Source organism: Cygnus olor, chromosome 13, assembly GCF_009769625.2.
Source record: "Cygnus olor isolate bCygOlo1 chromosome 13, bCygOlo1.pri.v2, whole genome shotgun sequence".
NCBI lineage: Eukaryota > Metazoa > Chordata > Aves > Anseriformes > Anatidae > Cygnus > Cygnus olor.
The window spans coordinates 162673-184685 of record NC_049181.1 but is presented as its reverse complement, the minus strand read 5'-3'; the positions used below and the strand labels follow the sequence as shown (position 1 = coordinate 184685).

At 41.9% G+C, this 22013-nt stretch overlaps 1 protein-coding gene across 2 annotated transcripts in view; it reads right to left on the bottom strand.

Moving 5' to 3' along the window:
- Window positions 1–1907: 1907 nt before the first annotated feature.
- Window positions 1908–22013, bottom strand: part of MSN (moesin) — a 45884-nt gene continuing 25778 nt past the window's right edge. Inside the window, exons 2-13 of one of the 2 annotated variants that reach the window (XM_040572497.1) lie at window positions 21366–21449; window positions 12263–12358; window positions 11656–11930; window positions 11130–11213; window positions 10604–10750; window positions 10045–10141; window positions 8851–9014; window positions 8252–8382; window positions 7419–7579; window positions 6839–6931; window positions 6179–6412; window positions 1908–5101 (exon numbers count right to left, since the gene is read on the bottom strand). In XM_040572497.1, coding sequence (XP_040428431.1) covers window positions 5042–5101; window positions 6179–6412; window positions 6839–6931; window positions 7419–7579; window positions 8252–8382; window positions 8851–9014; window positions 10045–10141; window positions 10604–10750; window positions 11130–11213; window positions 11656–11930; window positions 12263–12358; window positions 21366–21449 — 1626 coding nt within the window. In that variant the 3' untranslated portion in view covers window positions 1908–5041. Of the gene's footprint in view, window positions 5102–6171; window positions 6413–6838; window positions 6932–7418; window positions 7580–8251; window positions 8383–8850; window positions 9015–10044; window positions 10142–10603; window positions 10751–11129; window positions 11214–11655; window positions 11931–12262; window positions 12359–21365; window positions 21450–22013 lie in introns of both variants that reach the window. The other variant, XM_040572498.1, reaches the window with a different exon arrangement.

The following is a 22013-nucleotide window of genomic DNA, read 5'->3' as shown; positions in this document are numbered from 1 at the left end:
GGAAGAGCAACCCTGGCTTTAAAAGAGCACAATCAGAGGCAATAACCATGATGAGAACTTGTAATTTTCCAACTAGCTCTGCTCACCAGCAAGCTGTATCAATGGTACTAACATCTATTCAGAGCAAAAGAAGCTGGAGGTACAGCCCCTTCCAGGAGTTCCCAATATTCCCTTAAGTCTCAGAGACACTCTTTCCTTTCTCCACCTTAGTCATTCCTATTTTCTGTATACCAACTTCATTTTATCATCTGAGAATATCTATCCTAAATTACTAGTAACTTTAAGAGAGCTATTACTTAGCACCAGATGTTGTTTAGGCATTGCTCTGTAGTAGGAACCTGCATGCTTGTCCACAAGCTGCACTTAAATTAGAGCTGCAGACCAGCGAGACTAAAGCCAGCCTCATTTTAATGCTCAATGCATTGAGGTCCAACTCATTTTTTCTTACAGATGAGCTGTATCCTGCTTGTCTGTTCACTGAGAATCTCGCACCAAATCACTTCCAGTCTGTCCCTGTTCCACAGACAAAAGCGTGTGTCCCCAACAGTTGTAGGTGTAGCCTAGATTAGAAACGTTATCACTGACAGCTTCTTGCTATTGCTGTTCTATGTAAACTAGAGTTTAAATACAGATTTGATTCTAAACTATAAAATATCTTCCAACAGATTAGAACAATCTGGCGTTTCTTTACTATATGGTCCTGCACAGCAGCCTTCAGCCATCAGTGCTTTGCACTTCCAATTCTTCAAGCACAAATTAGTATAACTATACTTTTTTGGAGAATTAACTAAACATCTTAAGTTTCCAAATACAGGCAAGGGCAACACCATGAAAGCCACGGCATTCACGCAGAAGAATAATCTGACTGCAAGCAGAGTCTTCAGGAACTCCAGAAATGTGAGCACAGGTGGTATTGTTCATCTAGAGGTACACGCATTAAAAGACAGAATCCCATTTGTGAGAACTGCATCCCCAGGCCAGCGTGCATTCCCTTGAATAATGCAGTACAGTAGTATTCAAGTAGATTTGTGCAGTTAATCCAGTGGTGTTCAGGTTTTTGGAATCCTGGAAGGAATGAGGAAACCCACCTACAGAAAACAGATCCATGTCAAGCCTGATGTGGATTGCAGAAGTCTCCATTGCTCCACACTTCACATTGTGTTTGTAGATAAGCTCAAGTTTCTCCCACAGTAGCAGATCTCTGAGCACTTACAAATTTTGACGAAATCTCTGCCTTACTTTACAATGCAGCAAGTATGAGGCAGTTTCTGCAAAAGCCCCTCTTGACAACCACATGGAAAGCAGATACAAATGAAGATCACACAGCTCATTAGCAGAAAGGTGGCAGTAGCCTTGCTCCTCCATCACTGGGCCCTGTACTGAGACCTCATGAAACATGAAAGATGGGAAAAAATACCTGTGAAAAAAATCAGACTAAAATCTCTGGTACAAGGCTAGTCTTGGACAGACCCCAGCAGCAAGTCTGGGACATGCAGCAGCAGCACCGAGCCTGGCCACCCTCTTGTGTGCTCACCTGGTGCTGGATTCCTCATAAGTCAAGGCACAGCAGGCACTCACCAGTGGAAAACTACTGCAGCAGCTCTTCTTCCCCAGTTTGACAGGCAGTTTGCAAGTTAAACATGATACAAATATACACTCAATTTCTCCACACAGAAATCTGAATTCCAGTACTAGCTCCAGTCAGACAGCTGGGAGGGCTGGGAAGGTCAGAAGGGGCATTACTTCAAGCAGTTTCTTACTTTTGAAGGATGCAAGTAAGATATCCCTATTTGTGAGAGTGATATGATCATGGCTGACCTCTCAGGGACCACATGGCAGACCTCTAACTTGGAGACACATTGCTAGACTCAAAGCAAGCCTTAAGCAATCATCCAGACACCATCTGCTGAATTTCTCTAAACTTTATTGGCACTGTAGGAAGAACAGGGTATGGATTTTTTAACAACTCCTCCAAACGGGAAAAAAAGCCTTAACATCAAGGTTCTCATTGCAGATAACCACATGGACCCATTAATTACTCCACAACCCTAAGGAATTGACATTTTATTATAATCCAATAAAAGACTGGTCAAAAAAACACCATAATTTACAGCAACAACAACAAAGATGAAGCCAGGCAAACACTTGATAAGGTATTTCCCCCCCCCCCCCAATTAGGAGTAGTTAACCAATTAAACTGGGACATGGAGAGGAAGAAAAAAATTCACTGTATTCTAACATAAAAAATGTGCCTACAAATCTCAACATAATACTGAAAGCTTCTTACATTAGTTTTCTTGCAAAATATCATTTCTTTACAATACAGTATACATTTCCAAGGGAAGGGGGACCATAAACGTATCCTCCTCCCATGACTAATATTTTCTAATTGTGCATAGCTAGAAGTATTGAAATCAAATATCATTAGATACCACTGGAATATAATACTGGTTAAGAAGAAGAGAGGGCTGAAACAACTACAAAGAGTTAGGTGGACTCACTAGCACAAGCCGTTCTATTCCTGTACTGGATCTTTTGGAAGTAGAACGACATTTAACAAAAAAAATCAAAACCCTATAAACAGAAGTCATGCCAGCATCATAACATGAGCTCAGCAGCGTTGTGTGACTCAAAGCAGTAAGGCTTACTAGTTCATTATTTGAACACATTTCAGGCACTGTGTATCAGCTTGTTAGGAAATTGTTTAAATGTAATAAGGGCTTTTTTCCCTGCAAATGCACCAATAGTTGCTACAGACAGAACAGAAGTGCTGAGAACCAGCTTTAAAGCACCAGAACAGAAGTGTAATGGTTGTCTGCCCTGCCAGTAATGAGACTCATGCAGAGTCAGTGCCAATAACCCTTCAGCACAGAAATACACAAATCAGTTCTGACAAGTTTAACTGCAATCTTTCATTTGTGGCTTTCAAAGGACTGGAGCATGTGTTTTTGGCCAACCAAAACTTCCTGTTTCCCCTGCCCAAAAGCATGTTGTATTCAGGGGAGAGAAGGGGGCTCTCACATGACTAATCTGGATGTTCAGAAGTAACACGCTAAGTTATGCTCCCAACAGTAGTTTGGTTGGTTGGTGTGTGGATTTCCACAGACTTGTGTTGATTCCAAAAAAAGCAGCATTGGTGAGGTTGTTTCTAGCAGCCCAAGGAATTCTTGGGGAAATACTGCAGTTTGTTAACACTGACATGGACATTTCTTTTTGGCACACTCCCCCCTTTGTCCTTTACTATATTTCAGGGAGGTGAAAATGCTTCAGCGTTCAGATACTTTCTTTCCATCACCATGAACAGTGACACCATACAGACAATGGGGGCATCCACAAAAATGAGAAAGTCACAAGATTTAGGATCATGTTAGGCAAGAAAATAAGTCACAGGCTAGCCCAATGACTTCCTATAGGGACAGGCTAATCCAAGGAGGGTAAAGCAAAGGAGGACTCCATTGTAGATGGAATCCATTTTAAGAGGCCTCTTCTAAAGGTTACGGTTTCCTTCCATGAAGGATCAAGGCAAAATCCAATTCAACCCTGAGCATACATGGCTGTTTTCCTCCCCAGAAATGGGGGTGTGGGGGTGGGGCAGAAGCATGGGTAGGAATAGATAGCTTGGAAGACCGGAGGTGATGGGCATTAGAATGATGGATACAAATGGTTCCCAGGACCAGTCTCCCCACAACCACTAGTGTCCTGTTTCTAAGAGACAGATTCTGTGTTCAAAGCTATAACAGGGGCAAAGCATCCTTCTGGAGAAGGAAAACCATTTGAGCCAGGGATCTGGCAAAACACTATTGAAGATTAAGGCAACAATTGGACAAATATTTCATGACCCTCTCCCATCAAATGCTGCTGGTAGCCAGGAAGACAGCTACAGTCTTGTTTCTACATGACCCAGATACAAAAGTAGTTTTTGGTCCCCAGCTGCTAATCACTTTATGATTGTATCTAGTTTAAACCAAAGACACCTGAGCTACAGTAGATCTATACACCATCATAAGGCACTGACAACTATGTGCTAAAAAGGCTTCATAGAAAAAACTGAAATCCCATTCACATGACTGAAATGAACTGGTTCAGCAAGAGAAAATATAGTTACAGGACTTTGTAGTCGTTTACATTTCTGCTTACCTCTTTTCATTTTCAGTGGTGACCCAGTAACGGAAGGCAGCGTTCTTTAGCTATCTCTGCCTCACTAGTTACATTCAAGTCAGACAAATGACAGTGAACAAAGCCATCTACCCAGAGGAAAACTTCTGTAAAACAGGGAATTCAAGGCTCTGATATACCCCTCATTAGTGGAAATACTCCGAAGGCCTCCATGTAACTAGGAAATTCCAAGTTTCATCATTAAATAAAAAGTAACAGCAGGAACACCACAGATTCTGTTTGGTCTGTTTAAATTTAAAGGACAAAAGCTTTGGTCTTTTATAAAGAAAGTCCATATTCTACCTCCAACCCTTCTTGCCACACTCCAGCCTCTCCTTCTCGACTACATGATTTAGATCCTTAATGAAGTCAGAAATGGCCTCTAAGCTTAATCATGAAGCTTGTGCAAGTTAGTAGGAATGTCAAACTGTTAGCACTTTATGTAATTCAGTGAAAGTATCTGCTGGCCTCCCTACCCAATGGGAGAGGACAGCAACACAGCCATTTCAGTAAGCAATACAAAACTAAATGCAGTAAGACTTTACCCAAAGCCAAAGAATTTCGGATTTGCCCCAATACAAGTTGCTTTCCCAAGCGGCCCCAGGAAGGTGTTAAATGTTGTTCTTCTTCTGTCGCTGAACTCCAGCATTTGCCCAAAACTCTATAATAAGACCATGGTCACTCTTCTGTAGTGGTTCCAGCGCAGCACAATTACGAGTGAGTGATGGGAGAGGATGGGAAAGGGGAGAAGAGAGTGCAGGGCAGCAGGTGCAGAGGAGAGTTTACATGGACTCAAACTCATCAATGCGCTGCTTGGTGTTGCCCTGCCGAATCTGACGAAGGGTCTTGTACTTGTCTCGGCCCAGCCGCATGTTCTCAGCGTGGATCATATCATTAGCTGTCTTCTTGGTTTCATCCCGAGCATTTGCCAGCTCTGAGGAAGAGCCTTTGTAGAAAAGGAAACAGACAGCAATGGGTTAGCCATGCCAGAGACTCAAAGCTAGACAAGGAGCTTCCTTGCTGATCCTTCTAAACAGGAAACAGATAAGCCCAACTGCATACAGTCCTGGGCAACCTTGTCTAGCTGACCCTGCTTAAGCAAGGCAGTGGGACTAGAGGATCTCAAGAGGTCCCTTCCAACCCAAACATTACTGTGAAAGTTATTAATATTTTTCCCTAACATTTGAAGGTAGAAAATTTCAGGCACTTCCACCTTACTTATCTTTGTCTAGCACAGTAACAAAAACAGTCATCAGTTTATTTCAGAAGAAGAATGAGAAAGTCCAGTGGAGAAATCCCTAAAGACTTCAGGAGCATTTTGCAGAAACGAAGCAGTTACAATCTTCTAGCACAGAAGAAACTTGCTGTAGATGAAAAAGGGCATATCTCTGTCACTCTGCCTGTGCATAACCATCACAGCATGATACAGAACAAAGTCTGCTGCAAGCCAGGCAGCTAGCAGGCAGCGTGGGAAAAAAAAAGACGAAAACTAACAAAAACACTTTGTAAGCATCAACACTGGAACACCGGCATTCCCATTCCTTACATGAAGGAGGTGCAGCATTGCTTCCCCCATGCTGAGCCCTAGCGGACTGTTCTCAGGATTTTGCAGTGAAGCCCATTCAGACAAGAAAGACAGTTATAGCCTGCTTCATGATAAGAACTTGACCAAGTCCTCTGACACATTGCAGCCAGGGCTATGAACAGCTGTCAGATGGCTGGCAAAACTTACACAAGCACAATACATCCAACAGATGCTGCTTCTTGGCACTGTTTGAAAACACTTTGCTGTTTCCAATGAAATGGACGTCAAGTGTCAGGAAACAAGCTATGCCCCTCTCCCCACGGTAAGGTAAGCAGCTATCTGATAAGATAAAAATCACCTTACTTCAACCACCTCTCACCCCCTCCTTTTTTTTTTTCCTTTCTTTTTGAGGAATATCAGTAAAACCTTCCAGCTGTATTAATGTCAAGAACAGAAGCAACACCCAGGCACACACTCTCTATCCTGCCAGCTTCTTACCTTCAAGTGTTTCTGGACCCGTTCATTCTTCTCTGCTTCAGTGGTACGCTGCTCCTCACTGCGGTCCTTGATGGTGGCCTCTGATCGTAGCTCAGCACTTGCTTCTGCTGCATTCTCATCCTGTTCATCATCATGCTCATTCTCAGACTGCATGGGTTCGGTGACATGAGGGGTGCTCATAGCAGTCTTCAATTCCTCTTTGGTCTTTTCTAGGTCCTCCTGCACCATTTGTGCCTGCAGTAAGACATGCCACAGTGAGTTAGTGAATGCAATCCTGAGCATGAGGGACTTCTCACACAAGTTCACAGAAGCACTACTTAGTGCTTATTATATCAAACCTTGTAGTTCTTGCACACTGAAATGGTACGTTCCAAAGCTACCCAGACACAATCACTTGCAAAATTTTCTGCTGACTAGCACATCAGAGATTTGAGAAATGCTTGTAACTCATGGAAAATTAGCTATAGGTCTAATCAGTCAAATTGTTTCTAGATATGGGGCACTCAATCTACCTAAAAAAGCAAAGCTAGATATCCACAACAGCCTGAAGCTTGCAGACAATCAGTCTAGTATGGTACCTAGTGCAGTAGTTTAGGTCACAAAACAAAACAAAGATTAACTCCACAAAAAGTACTGCTGTTTGTTCAGATTCTGCTTTACCTTCTGTTGCCACTCCTGGGCCTCACTCTCTTTCTTCTGCCTGGCCAGCTCCAGCTGTGTGATCCTAGCTGTGAGTTCTGCCATCTCAGCAGCCTGCAAAGGAAAGACTTTAAGTGGGGACAAAACACATATACTTGCTAAATGAAGCATTAAAAAACAGTATCTCTCTAATATCGTTTTGGTAAGGAGAATATCTTTCTGTATACTTCAGTCCCACTGATAACTACAGAATTAAAGGGAAAAGGAAGTTAAAGTTTTGGGTTTTGTTGTGTTTGTTTTTTCCTCCAAACAGAACTGGAGAACTCGCTTCTTTGAATCCAAGCCAGGGAGAGCAATTAGTGAGTTCTACATGCTGTTCTCAGCATCACATACTGTTGAAAGCAAAAAGCACAACAATCCAAACCTACTGTACAAAAAGATACAAACACCTGTATTCAGATATAAGCTCATCTACTTGAGGATAAAAATTAATGAACCATACTATTCTTCCTTACTATGTTCGTAGCCTGGTTTGTTCTATGAGTTTAGACCCCTACATTGTCACTATTTGCCCTACTCAATTTTCAGCTCACCCACTTACCAGCTGTTCCTGGGTCTTTTGTTGATCATGGGATGCTTTCAGTAGGGCCTCCTTTGCCTCTTCTGCTTCTCTACGTTCTTTAGCCAGTTTTTCTGCTTCCTCTTGAGCTCGTTTTCTTTCCTGTTCCAGCTCCATGGCTCTGCGAGTCTGTTCTTCCAGTTCTGAAAGAGTAGCATAGTACATTCAAGAGAGATCAAGTAAAGAATGGCAGTAGAAGAGGAAAGTGTTCCTATCTCTACCTCCTGAATGAGACCTTTCCTTCAGAGAGACAAGAAAGATGCAAGAAACTGTCCCCTTTCTTCTCCTTCACATTGTAAATGGAAGCTGGAAGACCAAGAGTCAGGCCTGTTCCAAACCAGCAGATTACTTACCTCATTGATTTGTAGGGAAGTACCTATCCCAAAATGATGTCCTTAAAGACAGAGAAGCATACAGCACTTTGATTGGGCAACACTGCTTGGCCAACATTACTATGCAACTAGACTGTAAGAATCAGAGCACTGGCTGGTGGGACCCCTGCTACACTTTCTTACTCCTTCCTCTACAGGTGTGCTGAGATAAAGCTTCCAGCCATTATTTGAACAACTGCAACATAGTTTGGCTGCCAGAGAGGCAACTTAGCTGCCACCCACCTCTTTAATGCAAGCCATACTTTAGTAGGTGCAGTTGGAGAAGTTATATTCAGCTTCAGAAGGCTAAATTTGGGCCCTACCACACCAATTTGGGCACAATACCAGAGTCTGAATGGCTCAGAGATGCTTCTAGTTTTACTCCTTGAAACCTTCTCACTCAGATTGTGCATCTAAATGGAATACTGGAGCATTTCATCTTACCTTGCTGGGCTTTCTTGGTTTGCTCCTCAATTTGCTTGAGTCTCTCCATTAGCTCCTCCTTTTCACGTTCAATCTTCTCCTTCTCCTTTTCTGCCAACTCCCTCTTCTTCTTCTCATTCTCCAGGAGGGCTCTGACGATGGGAAAAATCATGATGCAATTTACAATTAACAGATATCCAGTCTGGAGTGCTTCCTAGTGAAGCTATAAGCACACAAGAGATGTGCACTAGATCACTCAGCTGATGAGCTTTACTCCAGCTGTATCCCTTTAAACTGAAGCAAAGAAACAAAAAGCTGTGCCAGCATTCACCTCAGTGGGAAGTTCACAATAGCAATGATACTAAGGGAAAGCTCCTTATATCAAGATCCAGATTAGTCCTTTCATATAGTCAGACACATTTTTAACTCCAAGAAAGTGGCAGTGGGTCATACTTGTGATGAATGCTATTTCCATCCTCCCATTAAATCTACTGAAGCAGAAAGAAATTTGCCCTGTTTTTGGCTCAAGCAGATTAGTGTGCTGCCAGCAATTTATCTAGCACATGGTGCTATCATGCTGTGACCAACCAAGTCCAGGTTACTCAGAATCCTACACCAACCTCTCCATCTGTTTCTGATGCTTCTCTTCCCGAGCCTGTGCTTTCATCTGCTGCACCTCAATGGTATCTGGTTTACGTCTGCGCATGTAGAGCTCATGGTTCCCCATGCAAAGTGCCAAGATTCGTTTGTTAATCCGTAACCGAGGGGCGTAGAATACGAAGTCCTTGGGACAAGGAAAAGGCAGCATTAGACTTGTTCCTTTCGCATAATAACTCCCTGAATATGCAATACGCTCCAAGACCCTAAGCTTTCTAGAACTGCTAGCCAGCTTTTCTGCTCAGCATCTAAGTTCGCTCTTTCAGGAGCAAATTTCAACCTGATAAACACAGGGCAGAAGTGCCCAAGTCCTTGTTACAGTGTGCTCAGTTTCACTGTAAAGCATTTCTAGTACACAGAGTGCAGAGTGACTTGCTCCATTGCTTCATTGCAAACACAAATCGGGAGTTAGTTCACCACGCATATTGAGACTATACCTTCTCCCATCTTTCTTCCCACTTAGCTCTTTAATATAATAGTCTGGCCATCCACAACAAGTATAATGCTTTGTCTGTCAGAAAGGGTGTTAAACGTTATGCCCTGCAGATAAATAATTTTGTTCTGTTAAAAACAGAAGGTATCAGCTCACACAGGAAATTAATAAGCCCTATAAATGAAACCAAGCTGAATTATGTCCATTAAAAATTTGTAAGAAAAAATGCTCCCAGTGTACCCTACAAAACAACCTGAATCTTCAGCTTCAAATAAGGTGGAAAACTGTGAAAGACATTCCACTCTACTAAAGCCAACAAGATCCAACAGAAGCTTTCAAGGTTAACATGGGTAGCTCAGACCAGTAATTGTATCAGAAAATTGGTATGGTCTTAGGAGAAACAGAAACCCTAAGCAGAAAGCCTGGCTTTCCCACTGACTTTAAACAGAGTAAGGTTACAATGAACAAATTTCTCCCCTCCTGGCCAGAACCAAGCTCCATCTATCCCTTTACTGTTATTAGATCCATTCTGGGCATACTGCCCCAAACATATCAGGTAGTAGAGCACTGCTTAAGTCAATGTTGACATTATTGATAAAAAGATAATGTACAATAAAATAAAAAAACACACAACAAGAAAAAACAAAAAACTAACAATCAACTGATCATTCAGCTAAGAAGAAACTGAAAGTTTAAAAACTTTAATTTGAATGCTGCTTCTTACCGGTGCTTTCTTGTCAATAGGCTTGATAACAAACTTCTTGTCATTGAATGAGATGTTTCTGATCTCGCTCCAAGGGAATCCAATTTTCGGTGTTAGCCTGCAGAAATAGAAAGCAAAGGAGATGAAAGTCCCAAGTCATTCCAAATTCTTGACCTACAATAAAAAGCTTAAAATTCTGCCAAACCTGCCCTCATATTTCAGTATTTTTCCAGGTTGACTGGAATAAGCATACAAAATTAGAATCATTTAAATGAACTACAAACACAGGGAGTAGTTTTACATATATTTATTTATGGAAAACATAACTGAAGAATTCACCTGCATCATGAAGACTAAGGATGGAAGTAAAACCAGCTTGATAACATTTGACAATGTATTATGTTTTCTGGTCCAAAGCAGCATGTTTTACGGAGCATTCTGGCAGCATCAAAAATACAGCCAAGAATGATACAGAAGTAGTAGAGTTTAGTATAAGACTAGAATCCCAGAAAAGACTACTTTTACTAGAAAGGAGTTGAAGGCAGTGATTGGGGGCGGGGGGGGGGGGGGAGTTAATTACCTGTCATTCTGCTCATAAATGTTGAGTCCAAGAGCATCTACACCTAGCCAGAGTTCAGAGCCCTTTTTGTTCTTAATGCTGAAGTAGTTCACACCATACATTTCCAGATCCTGTGCAATTTTCAGGTACTCCAAGACTGCATCTTCTCTGCAGCATGCAAAAAGAAAGCAGATATTCCTTTTGAGTCAATAAAACATTAGATCAAGAAGGCGCTGTCTTCCTACATGGCTAGAGCAGCGATAAGCTGGCAAAGATTCCAAGAACCATGCTTGAAGATAATAGCAAACAAGCTCTGCAAGCTCAGTTTTGTGGTTTGTTTTTTTTTTTGTTTGTTTTTTGTTTTGTTTTGTTGTTGTTGTTTTCTACACTAAGGACAACCAGCTGGGCCTAGTTACTCCCAGCAGAATAACCTGAAGAACGCTAACTCATCCTGGAGTAAGCCACAGATTTTTATACGACTTCATACTTTACACACTAGCATATATCACAATACCTTAAATACAGCAGTTCCACATGCATCAGTTACCTAATCATTCCTCGATGTTCCTCGTGCCACACCTGGATCCTCTCCTCCCACTGGTCTTTGTTAAGCTTATGCTGCTCCAGAACTCTACAAAGAACACATTGGATGATTTAGACCAGCCACTGCATTTATGCTCACACAGTTGCATCACTCCAGAACAACACATTATTAAATACTCCATGGGCATCACAGTTTCCCCACAAAAATGTTCCAAGAAATAGAGTTCTATAATAAGGCTAGGTAGAGACACACTAGTCAGTGTTCCAGACTTCTGACAAATGACAAGCTATGTTCACCTTGTACCATAATATTTTTGTTTGTTTGTTTTGAAGCTTCTCCCACTACTTCCAATCAGAGTTTCTTCAGTAGCAACAGGACCTTTAAGATTAAAGCTCTTAAAGAAATAAATACCAATCCTCATCCTCAGAGGTGCACCAGACTATTTTATTCTGAAAAGTGCAGTCAAGACCCCAAAAAACTGCAAACCTTTTAAGGCAAAGAAGAACTAAGACTGACTAAGTTCACTCACCTCTGTGGAAGCAGTTTGTCACTAGCAAGGTAGCCAGACTTATGCACCTCTTTGTTGAAGTCTCCATATTTTGACTGGACAGCATAGGAAGCCAGCAGGACAGCTGTTTCTGGAGGACAATAAATGTCATCGTTCAGAATTGCTTCCTTTACTTGGAGGAAGAATAGGCGCTGTGTGATGTCCTGGATCAGCTCTTCTGCCACATCCTCTGGGTAGAACTTGGCTCGGAATTTGAAAAGCAGAGGGCTTTCTTTGCGTACATCCTGTGCTGTTACCTGGAGCAACAAAGTTATTCTATTTTATAGCCCACATACCAAGTGAAGATGATCAGGTTTATGGACAGGAAAAGACGACAAGCATGCATTTGAAAAAATGTCTCCTTTCCAACACAGTAGTGAATGGGCAAGTATTCACATGAGCATCATATTAACAGTTATTGGGGTGGGTAACAGATCTTCCAGGGTGGGGAAGATGGACTGAAGGAAGGTGGTACCAACTTGCTGTAATTTCAGGTGTTTAGAGAAGAACAGATCCCTGATCAAAGTACAGAGACTGAATCTTCAACAAAAGGGAACCAAGGATAAATGAGAGGTTGAAGCAAACATACCTTTTTATTTAATTTCAGCCATGTTGAGAATCCTTTTGTGTCCTGATACTGGAGTCCAAAAAACCAGACCTCTCTTAGACCAATTGTCTTGACGACCTGGAAGAAAGATAATTATCAGGAATCCCAGCCAGACAGGCTGATCTCACTGGTGGTGGAGAACCTGTCAGAGGTAAGAACACACAAGCACAGAGACGACCAGGGCCATAGCATTCTGACACCCCTGCTACTTTTCACAAACATAGATGACAGGGCAACAGAGGAGGCCCACGTGGCAAATACATTCATCCCTCTCCCTCCTATCTTTAAGGTTTGTTGCTATGTAAAAACAGCAGCTGGGACAGAGTATTGTTTAGCCACTTATAAGCCAATCTGTTGCATTGCATTTTAGCTATACAAATCTGACAGGTGTAATAACTTTAAGAGCTTCTACAGGAATTAACTACACCGATACAGGAGCTCTCTCCTTAGTCATGCCTCTAGCCCACCGTAAGGGGTGCATAAATAAGAATTAAAAGTGTTTTACAGACATACTGTAACAGGAGACAAAAGCCTCATGGGGGGGCAAGACTACTGCAGTATTATGCTAGTATAAAGGAGGGGGGAAGTTTCTTTGCCGAGCCTGCTCACTAGCATGAGGCCACCGCTTTGTACTCTGGCAAGTCTGGGACCCGCCTGCCATGGGGTTCAGCAAGTCAGGGGAGGTTCAGGCTGGATATCAGGAAGAGGTTCTTCACCAAGAGGGTTGTAGCGCAATGGAACAGGCTCCCCAGGGACACAGTCACTGTACCAAGCCTGTCAGAGTTTAAGAAGCGTTTGGACTGTGCACTTAGTCACATGGTCTGAATTTTTGGGCAGACCTGTGTGGTGCCAGGAGTTGGACTCAATGATCCTTGTGGGTCCCTTCCGACTTGGGATATTCTATAATTCTAAATCTAGAAACTGAAGTTCGTCTACATCCGTCCTGACCTCCCCCCCCCGAGTTGTTCTTATACCTGTGAATGAGGCACTTACCTGTAACCTCCAATACTAGACAACAGAGGAAGGAGAAGACACTTGTCTTTAGGTCTACACTGTACCTGGAGAACTGCTTTTAACACAGCTCCCACCCCTTGTGCTCCCTCACAGCTTCCTTCCTTCAGGGCGCAAGGACTTGACAAATAGCTGAGGTAGATTTAGCACTGCCTTGTCCCATGTTTTATATGATCTCTCCCTAACCCTCTACTTTCTTTTAAGTTGCTTCCACACTGATTCTGATTCCTAAGGATGCACTGTATTTCCTTCTAATGTGGTCTCCAGATTTGTTGATATACAACATTAAGGACATAGGTTCCCTGCAAACACATTACTAGTTAGATTACTAAGGGCTTGGATCAGACATTTCTTCTGGCTTTACAAAAGCAGCAGTAGGGCACAAAAAAAAAGGGGGGGGGGAGTTTTCAGCAGAGGCATGCTATTAGTAGCACATACAAAACCTACACAAGGCCATGTAGTGTATATACATCATTCCATTGAAGTCCATGAAATTATTCAGCCTGTCCTTGCTTGAATATGGAGAACTGGCATTAAGCCCAGAGTAAACACAGGGATCTGTGGGCCTTCACTTACACATATCACATAGCAGGATGCCCACAGCTAAGGAGGCTTTCAGAATAGCATTAGAGTTTGCTGTATGTATTGAAAGCACATGGTAGGAGAGGAAGAAGGGCTGTCCTAGAGCCTAAGGAAAGCTCTGTTCTCGGTAACATTAACATTTGAATGGGATGGAGGCTCGCCCTCCACTGCTGCATGTGTCTGCTTGCCTCATTTTCATTTGTCAGCAGCTTAAGCCTGGGAATTCAACAAGCTGAACTGCCAGCAAGGAACTGAATGGCATCACACTGCGGCCCCGCACAAAGGGGCTTTTATTCCACAGCAGAGCAATAGCGGTGATAACAATGGCCCGGACGGGGCGAGAAGAGCACAGCACACATCATCACACCCCCAGATTGCTATTGAATCAAAGCAAAATGCAGTGCAATTCCTGCTCTAGGAATTATGCGAGCTTGTAAAAAGCAAGGCATGTTGTGGCTTCTTAGCCTGAGCATAAATCTGGCCCATTTAGCCTTCATCCTGAAAGTAAAGACACATGATGATAGCCTCTGTCGAGTGGGGAGAAGGAAAAAAAGACAGTCCTCCCCACCTCTGCTTTAACAGTATATTTAGTTCCCTTTGGGAAAACAAAACAAAACACACCACATGCATGAAGAAGCAGCAGCTTTCTACATCTGCAAGGAGTCTGGCTAGCAGTTAGCAGCTCAATTTTGTTTGGGGGTGTACAGCATTTAGAGCCCTGATGAACTGTGAGATGTTCCAAAAAACAAACAGCTATTGGCCATAGCTAGGGCTGGAAAAGAGCTGGCACACAGAACAGGAGAATACAGAGAGTACTGTTTAACACAGACCACTATACTTAAATACCAAAGTTTACTCTCTCGGCTGGACAGTGACATCTTTTCTTTGTGCCACAGAGAACATTAAGTCAGTCCCAGCGTCTTGTTTAGCATGCAGTACAAAGTTTAATCTACAGTTGGCAACAGATTACAGGCAGACTTAAAATCCAGCTGTTGCACAAAACCTTGACCAGCCACAACAAGGCTCTTCATCAAGCACCTTTAGCTTAAAAGGCCACTTTTGTGAGCAAATTTGTCTCTCCACCTTAGCGTAGGTGTTGTATTTCTAGAGACAATCTAAGCACACAGTACCATTCTTTACACATGTTCAGAGTAGAGACTCAAGGTCTTCCCAACAGCCTTCTCTCTCATTTCTCCTTACTCTACTTTTTCCAGGTCTGCATGGCTCCTGAACTTCCCCTCACCAAACACTAATCTTCCTCCCAGCTACAGATCTTGCCATTAAGAGCTGTCCCACAGCAGCAGGAGGGCCATAATAGGCAGGTCTCCTAAATGTAGATTTTAGCTTTAAGATGGTTAATGAAGATTGCCCTTTTTCTCAGCCCCAGGAAATATACTACCATACTTGCAAACAAGGGTGGATCTTGCATGAAAGCAATATCTACACAAAGATAACAAAGCATTCAAGCAGAAAGATGTTCCACTCAGAACAAGTTCCTGCTCCGGAGGCCAAAGCATCCTGGACTATTCCACAGTACATAAATCTGTCTTGAATCTTACTTGTTGTCCTGCCTGAAGATGAAGCAGGTCTTGACAGGCATGTCAAGTATTTCTAAGAGTAAGGCACTAGCAAACAATATTGCTGGAGTAGCTCTGACCTGGTGCCACACCTGCAGTTTAATATGCCATAGTTATTCTGTTCAGGCTAGTAACCAAGGCACCTAGTGGATAAAGGTCACGTGATTATCCTGCAGTTACTGACATTCAAAACCTCTATGCCACTCCACAAGTGCCTTTCCTTGATTAAACCATGGATTAGGATTACCAAAAGATTGCCAGCAGGCCCAGAAATTATTTCATTTCATTTCATGCAGCGATTACGGTAGGGGAAGTGTTCTCTCAATTACTGTTCAAAATTGAACACAGCGTTGCCTCAGCTAGTGACTTAGGTGTTCACACCCGTGTCCACAACGAAGCACGAGTGCACAAGAGAATGGAATTTGGGAGGGGTGGAAGCTCTTTTTTAGTTCAATTGCCAATTTGGAATGGTTTATGAAATTGAACATATATCTAGTCCATAGGTAGATCACACTGAGATTCAAGTCATGTCTCTCAAGCAGACTCAAGTTTCTTCACCATGTGTCTTCAGTCTGGCTATGGGCACAGATGAAGCCTGCAGAGATTAATCCCAAGAATAATCCCAGGGATTAATCCCAAGAATCCCAAATCATTCAGTTCGTGCTACTGTCACCATGCTGGTTCTTTTCCTAGCCTTCCTACATCCAAACTGCCCACGCAAGATTACCATGCCTCAAGAACTTACATCATCAGATAACATAACCATCTTAATGCTGAAGCCACCATCTCTTGGACTTCAAAATATCCAGAAGATAGTACTGGAAGGACTGAAGTTTACATGGTCAACTACGGGCTCAGAGAGCACAAAGCATGTAATCGAGAAGCAAATCTGAAGTCAGGGAAGTGGAGTTCATTGTAGGTTGGAGAATGAGGCACTGACTAAATAGTTTAGTAACCACAACTCATTGTTAAAAAATAAACCCTGATGTAAGGCCTATCAAATAGGTAGATCCTCACCCATCTATTGTACTTATCACCCAATAGATCTAGTATTGCAGACAGCTAAGACGCTTCTACAAAAGACTAGAAGAAGTAAGAGGCTCTAAAGTAGGAAGGAACAAGAAACTAACAGGATCCAAGGTCAGAAGTGATCAGAAACAAAGCATTTGAGAAGCTGCCTTGTAGAAGCGATTGGGTACACAGAAGAAGGGAGTATGTTTTCATACCACAGAAGTGCGCAAAACAGATGAAGGTTCTGTGACTACAGTCTGTGTGCAGGCTGTCTGAGGAGCTTGTAAAATCAGTGTCCATTAAACCAGGGCATTTCTGAGAAAACTTTCCAGACAGCCAGCTGTGAAGCACTTGGGCCAGTGAATTACTGTTACCTCTCCCTGCCCAAGGCACAGGCTAGCCCCCCTGCCCCAGTGACAGAAGACATCTGCTAGAATCAGTTTATCCCCTCCCCAAAAACAGTTTGAGAGGGAATTGAAACTGGAGGGACACAACTGCAAAACAATAAGTAGCTACGCAGTTTTACCACACACACACACAAAAAATGTTATTCTTTCATAGAATATCCAAGCTGGAAGGGACCCACAATGATCATCAAGTCCAATTCCTGGGTCCCCAAAGGACCACCCAAAAAAATCTGACACTGTATGTATAGGAGACGTATAAAGCAAAGCAATGCTTTGCTTTACACACTAGCCTCCAGTCTAACTACTCTTCAATCTGATAAAGAAAAGGGTCAAAGAAGGAAAACAAGCAGCTATCACTGCTGCAGTACCTGCACCCTACATCCCAGGAAAGCGATATTCCAAGCTGCCCATGAAGTAACCAGAGTCATTCACTGCATGTGGGGTAAGCAGCCCTCCCAATAGCCATAGCCTATACTCAACCTTGGCAGAGCTGTTTTTCCTGGTGAGTTGGCAAGCACTAGAATCCAGCATCTGATGCTAAGAGGCACGTAAGCAGAGCTGCTAAAGGCAGGTTTGCATAATCTTCCTGTCTCAATTAACATAGGTTTTGTCCGTATAAGCTATTTAAGATAATGCAATACAATTACAATCCTATGGGATGGGATGATGTAGGAAGACCTCTAGTATAAATCATTATGTTATTACACCATATGTCAGCTCATAAGGATATTTCTAGTCAGGTACCTTGGGGCAGAAGATGCCAACGCTACAAAACTTCATTGTGGAACTTAATCCAGCATGATAGAGGAAGACAGGACCTCAAGCCCGTTCACCTACTAATACTATGGAACTTTATCTCTAAACCCAAATTGTTCTTGCTCATGAAGCTACGTAGATATAAACTTTTCCAAAAATCCTTTGAATCCCATTCGGAGTAGGACAGAACTACATCTTGGATAATGAATATATTTATTCTACCTTTAGACTCAACGAGTAGAAACAAATACTGTCTAAACATTACTGAACAAAGCCAGCAGCATGCACTAACATAGTTGTGTGGCCAGAAACCTTGGTAAAACTTAGTAGCTTCCTTTTTGCCTAACTCAGAACTGACCGTGCATTCAAATTGAAAGGGCACTCTGGGGCAAAAACATTCAGGATCTCTAAAAATTCTTCTGTGAAAGAGTAAAAATCAGGTTTCACACCAGAAGGTCAATGTGCTGCAACAGCAAAAGCATAAACTTGCTTTGTAGAGAAAATTCCTACCCTCAAAAAAGCCCTCATGAAGGCAGACATTTTTTCAGAACCAGATTCATGCAAAAACCACTAGTTTAACACCATAAGGAGTGCATGATATTTTAAGGGAGCTAGAAAATATAGTTGAAATGATGTCTTTTAGGTATTTCCTAAAAAGGAAGGGATAGAATTGTCCACAGAAAAATAAAAGATGTTAAGAAATAATGAACAAACAGTCCAAAATTGAACTGCATAGTATTTAAATTTATTTGAACTTAACACACACTAAATTGAGTTCAGCTATAACTTTGTTCTTACACATCCCAGTACAGGACCCATGAACACCTCAGGATGGAAACTGAGATAGAGTGAGAAGATTATTAGTCAGACAGTCATTCCTTAGTCCCTATTAGTAGTGTCAGCATGGAGAACAGCTCTGGACTAGTCCTTTACAAGAACTAATCTACACAAACAGCTCAGCCATTTGAAATATTGAATACATGCCTGTTGACAGCAAAAAATTTTAAGAAGAGGGCAAGCCAAAAGTGGCTAGACTACAAAAATCTCACTTTGTCTAAGTTCTCTTAAGAGTGAGGTGAACAGGCATTAGTTTTTGAGAATCAGTCATCAGATGAGATGATTTGGTTGCAACATATCAAGTGTTCTAGTATAGTGGACAGAAGTATTTGCATCACTGAGAGCAGCACTCCCCACTCATGCGTCTGCCTCCAGATGACTTTTGCTAGATAAAAGAATGCTAGAGGCTCCTTGTGATTGATGACCATTTCATCACTTTACACTCAGCAAGAGATTCCTCACATACTGATCAGTAAATTCCATAGCACAATAGTCCAATATGTTCAAAGCTCTCTCCCTGTATTAAAGGGAGTAAGTCTAGCTATGCACTGTCAGGTCACTATACGCTCTCTTGTTTTGATATACAGTTAGCTCTTTATGCACAGATCAAGAATCTGAGCTTGACTAACCACTAAGTCAATGCCTGGACATCTGCCAATGGTAAGGCTCTACAACATTCATTTCAGAATCAGTCCTATCAGAAACCAGAAGCACTACCTCTACAAAGCATATATGCTAAAATGCTAAACTGTAAAAAAAATTAAAAAAATAATTCTTATGACTATAGCACCCATCCACCGAGCCTCTGATATATGGATAGTATAAAGGGATAGTGTCCACCAGATCCTTTAAATATAGCAAATGTTTAACAGCTAGCTTCTGAAAGTTTTTTCCTCCCATAGTATTCCTTCTTCCAACTCTATCTACAACCCAAGTTAGCTGAAGTAAACAGTCTCATCTACATCAGCAGCTTCAAAACTTAGTTTTGCAACAGCATTTATTTTCTCCCTTCACTGAGGGTTTATGATGGAAAAAACAAAACAAGACTTCTGTTTAGACAGGTGCTGTGTGAAACACATTGCACCAAGAAGAATGTACAGCTGTTCCAGAACATGACATGAAGGAGTGAAATCAATTACTAAGACATGAATTCCCATATGGCAAACATGATCAGATGCTTCTCAAAAACAGACAAGTTGCCGAAGTTCAAGTTTGACACCACAATTTCAGTTTGTACTCTATGTCAAGTGAGGCAAAACCTGCAGATGGTCTAGAGCTGACTGAAAAGTTTATGTACAGATTAAAAAAGTACTACTGATTTCAGTAGTAACACTTCTTAGCACATGATGCTTTATCTAGAAAACATCAGACATTAGATAATGAAAAATAATCATAGAAAGCATTCAGCTGAGGAACATACTCTCTAAAGGAAAACAGTTCACCCTTTGATGAACTTTGGAGTACGTCATGTCAGCTTTATCAGGATATGGTTCCATAAACTAACTGTGGTGGAGCTCCATGTTGCACACACACATTCTCGATGGAATCCAGCACTCACTTCCATTGAGCAAGAATTGTCAGACTTGAGACCACAAAGGGCTAAAATACATAGGACCTACTACATAGTAACATGAAAACAGCTGAGAAACCACATGGCAGCACAGAACTTTCCTGAAAGCATTTTTTGCCTTTCCCATCATGAAAGGGTGCTCTTCACTAACCCCTACAATCTCTCTGTTCCACACACACACACACACACACCATTTCAGGGCTGGGCTACAGAGAGCAATACAATATCTAGTGTTAAATCATCCAGACGAGTATGAGAGAAAGCAGTAATTTGTGGTTAAACATCTAAAAAAATTAAATTTGGTTTGCTGGCCCCATATGAGACAGCTGACCTCTATGGGTGGGTCAGGCCTTAAGTACCTCTCTTCATTAAGATAGGCTCACTGTAGAGCTCTGAAGCACACCCATATCTGACATATCTGGTCTGACAGTTCCTTCATCCCGTCATTAATCTAAGATTCATCATACTTTTCTTTAAGCTATAAACTTACAGCTCAGATTACTCTCCAGTTTGGAAACACTTGATTTCTTCCTCAGAGTTCTGACAAAGCCTCCACTGTCTACAAGACAAGACTACATCATTTCCTAGTAGCAGATGCCAAGACTACATCATTTCCTAGTAGCAGATGCTTTGACCGATGGGGCACTTGCCTAGATATGGCCTTTGGGATTACAGCAGAAACACATAGTGGAGCCTGTCGAAGTTTCAACAGCTGCAATTGATAAAAATCTGTCTTCAGCTGCTCCTAATTTGGAGTGCACTTGACTCCCTGCTTCAGTTTGGGCCAAAGTAGGAGGAAATATGCCTAGTCACTGAATGAAGAAGGAGGCTAAAACACCTAGATAAAGATGGCCTAATACAATACAGTACATAACTTATCTTAAAATCTCCCTCAGGCCCTGATGAGAGTATAGAATAACACTTGCACTTAAGAGTTGCAGCAATGTTTGAAACGCCAGCTAAAGCTCTCCTGTTCTACAGAAGACCTATTCTTTGAAATCAATTACACAACAGTTGCAAGTAAGCCAACCAACAATAGCTTACTAGCTCCCCCAAGAGACCGATTTTGTGAGTTATGACTGCAGACATCTATCCAACCCATATTATGAGCTATTCAGTTTGTTAAAGGCAAGAATAGCTCCTAAAACATTTCTGAAGCTAAAAAATGGTGTAGTTTTTAAAAGTGTGCCATTTCTTATTTTGCTGATTTCTCTCAGAATGGATCCACACACTGTCATTTAATCTTTGAAGCCCTTAAGAAATTGCTTGCTGTTGCCTTAACAGAATCACAGCACCAGTATCAACTTTAGATCTTCTGCAGGTCCATCACTTACCTGATCAAAGAGTTGCTTCCCTGTAGTGTTGGGCTGGATGGCAAACTCCAGCTCAGCATCCATGGTGGTAACACGCACACTGATCTGGAAAACAGAAGAGACATCATTACAATAGATGCTTCAACTGACACTACACATAATAATGAATAACATCATTTGCCTCCATCCAGGGACCTGCTCCCAAGCCTCCGTGAATTCCACTGCCAGTGGTTATAAAGTCATCTGTACTGCCAGTACAGTGTTCCCAAACCCCATCACTTCAGTTCGCTCACAAAATGTAACCTTCCTGTTTCCTAGTGTAAGAGTTTATCCTATCTGTTCCAATTTATATTCCCATCTACATACTGATACATATGAGACAACTATTTACAGCTTATTTAGTTGTATTTCTGAGTGTAGAACAACACCCTGATACCTTTCACTAAAGCAGAGACATTCCAAACAGTTATACGCAACCAGACATCCAACTTCTTCCATATGAAGGATGAATGTCAAGGAAGTCCCTAGATGCATTAACAACTCAGACTGCTGCAGAAGATGAGTGAGTACTGAACAATATTGTTCTAGTCTCCCTGGAGATTTTAAGAGAATATAAAGCACAATCCCTGGTATACTCTAAGGGCTAGTGGTACAAAGCAGACAGGATGC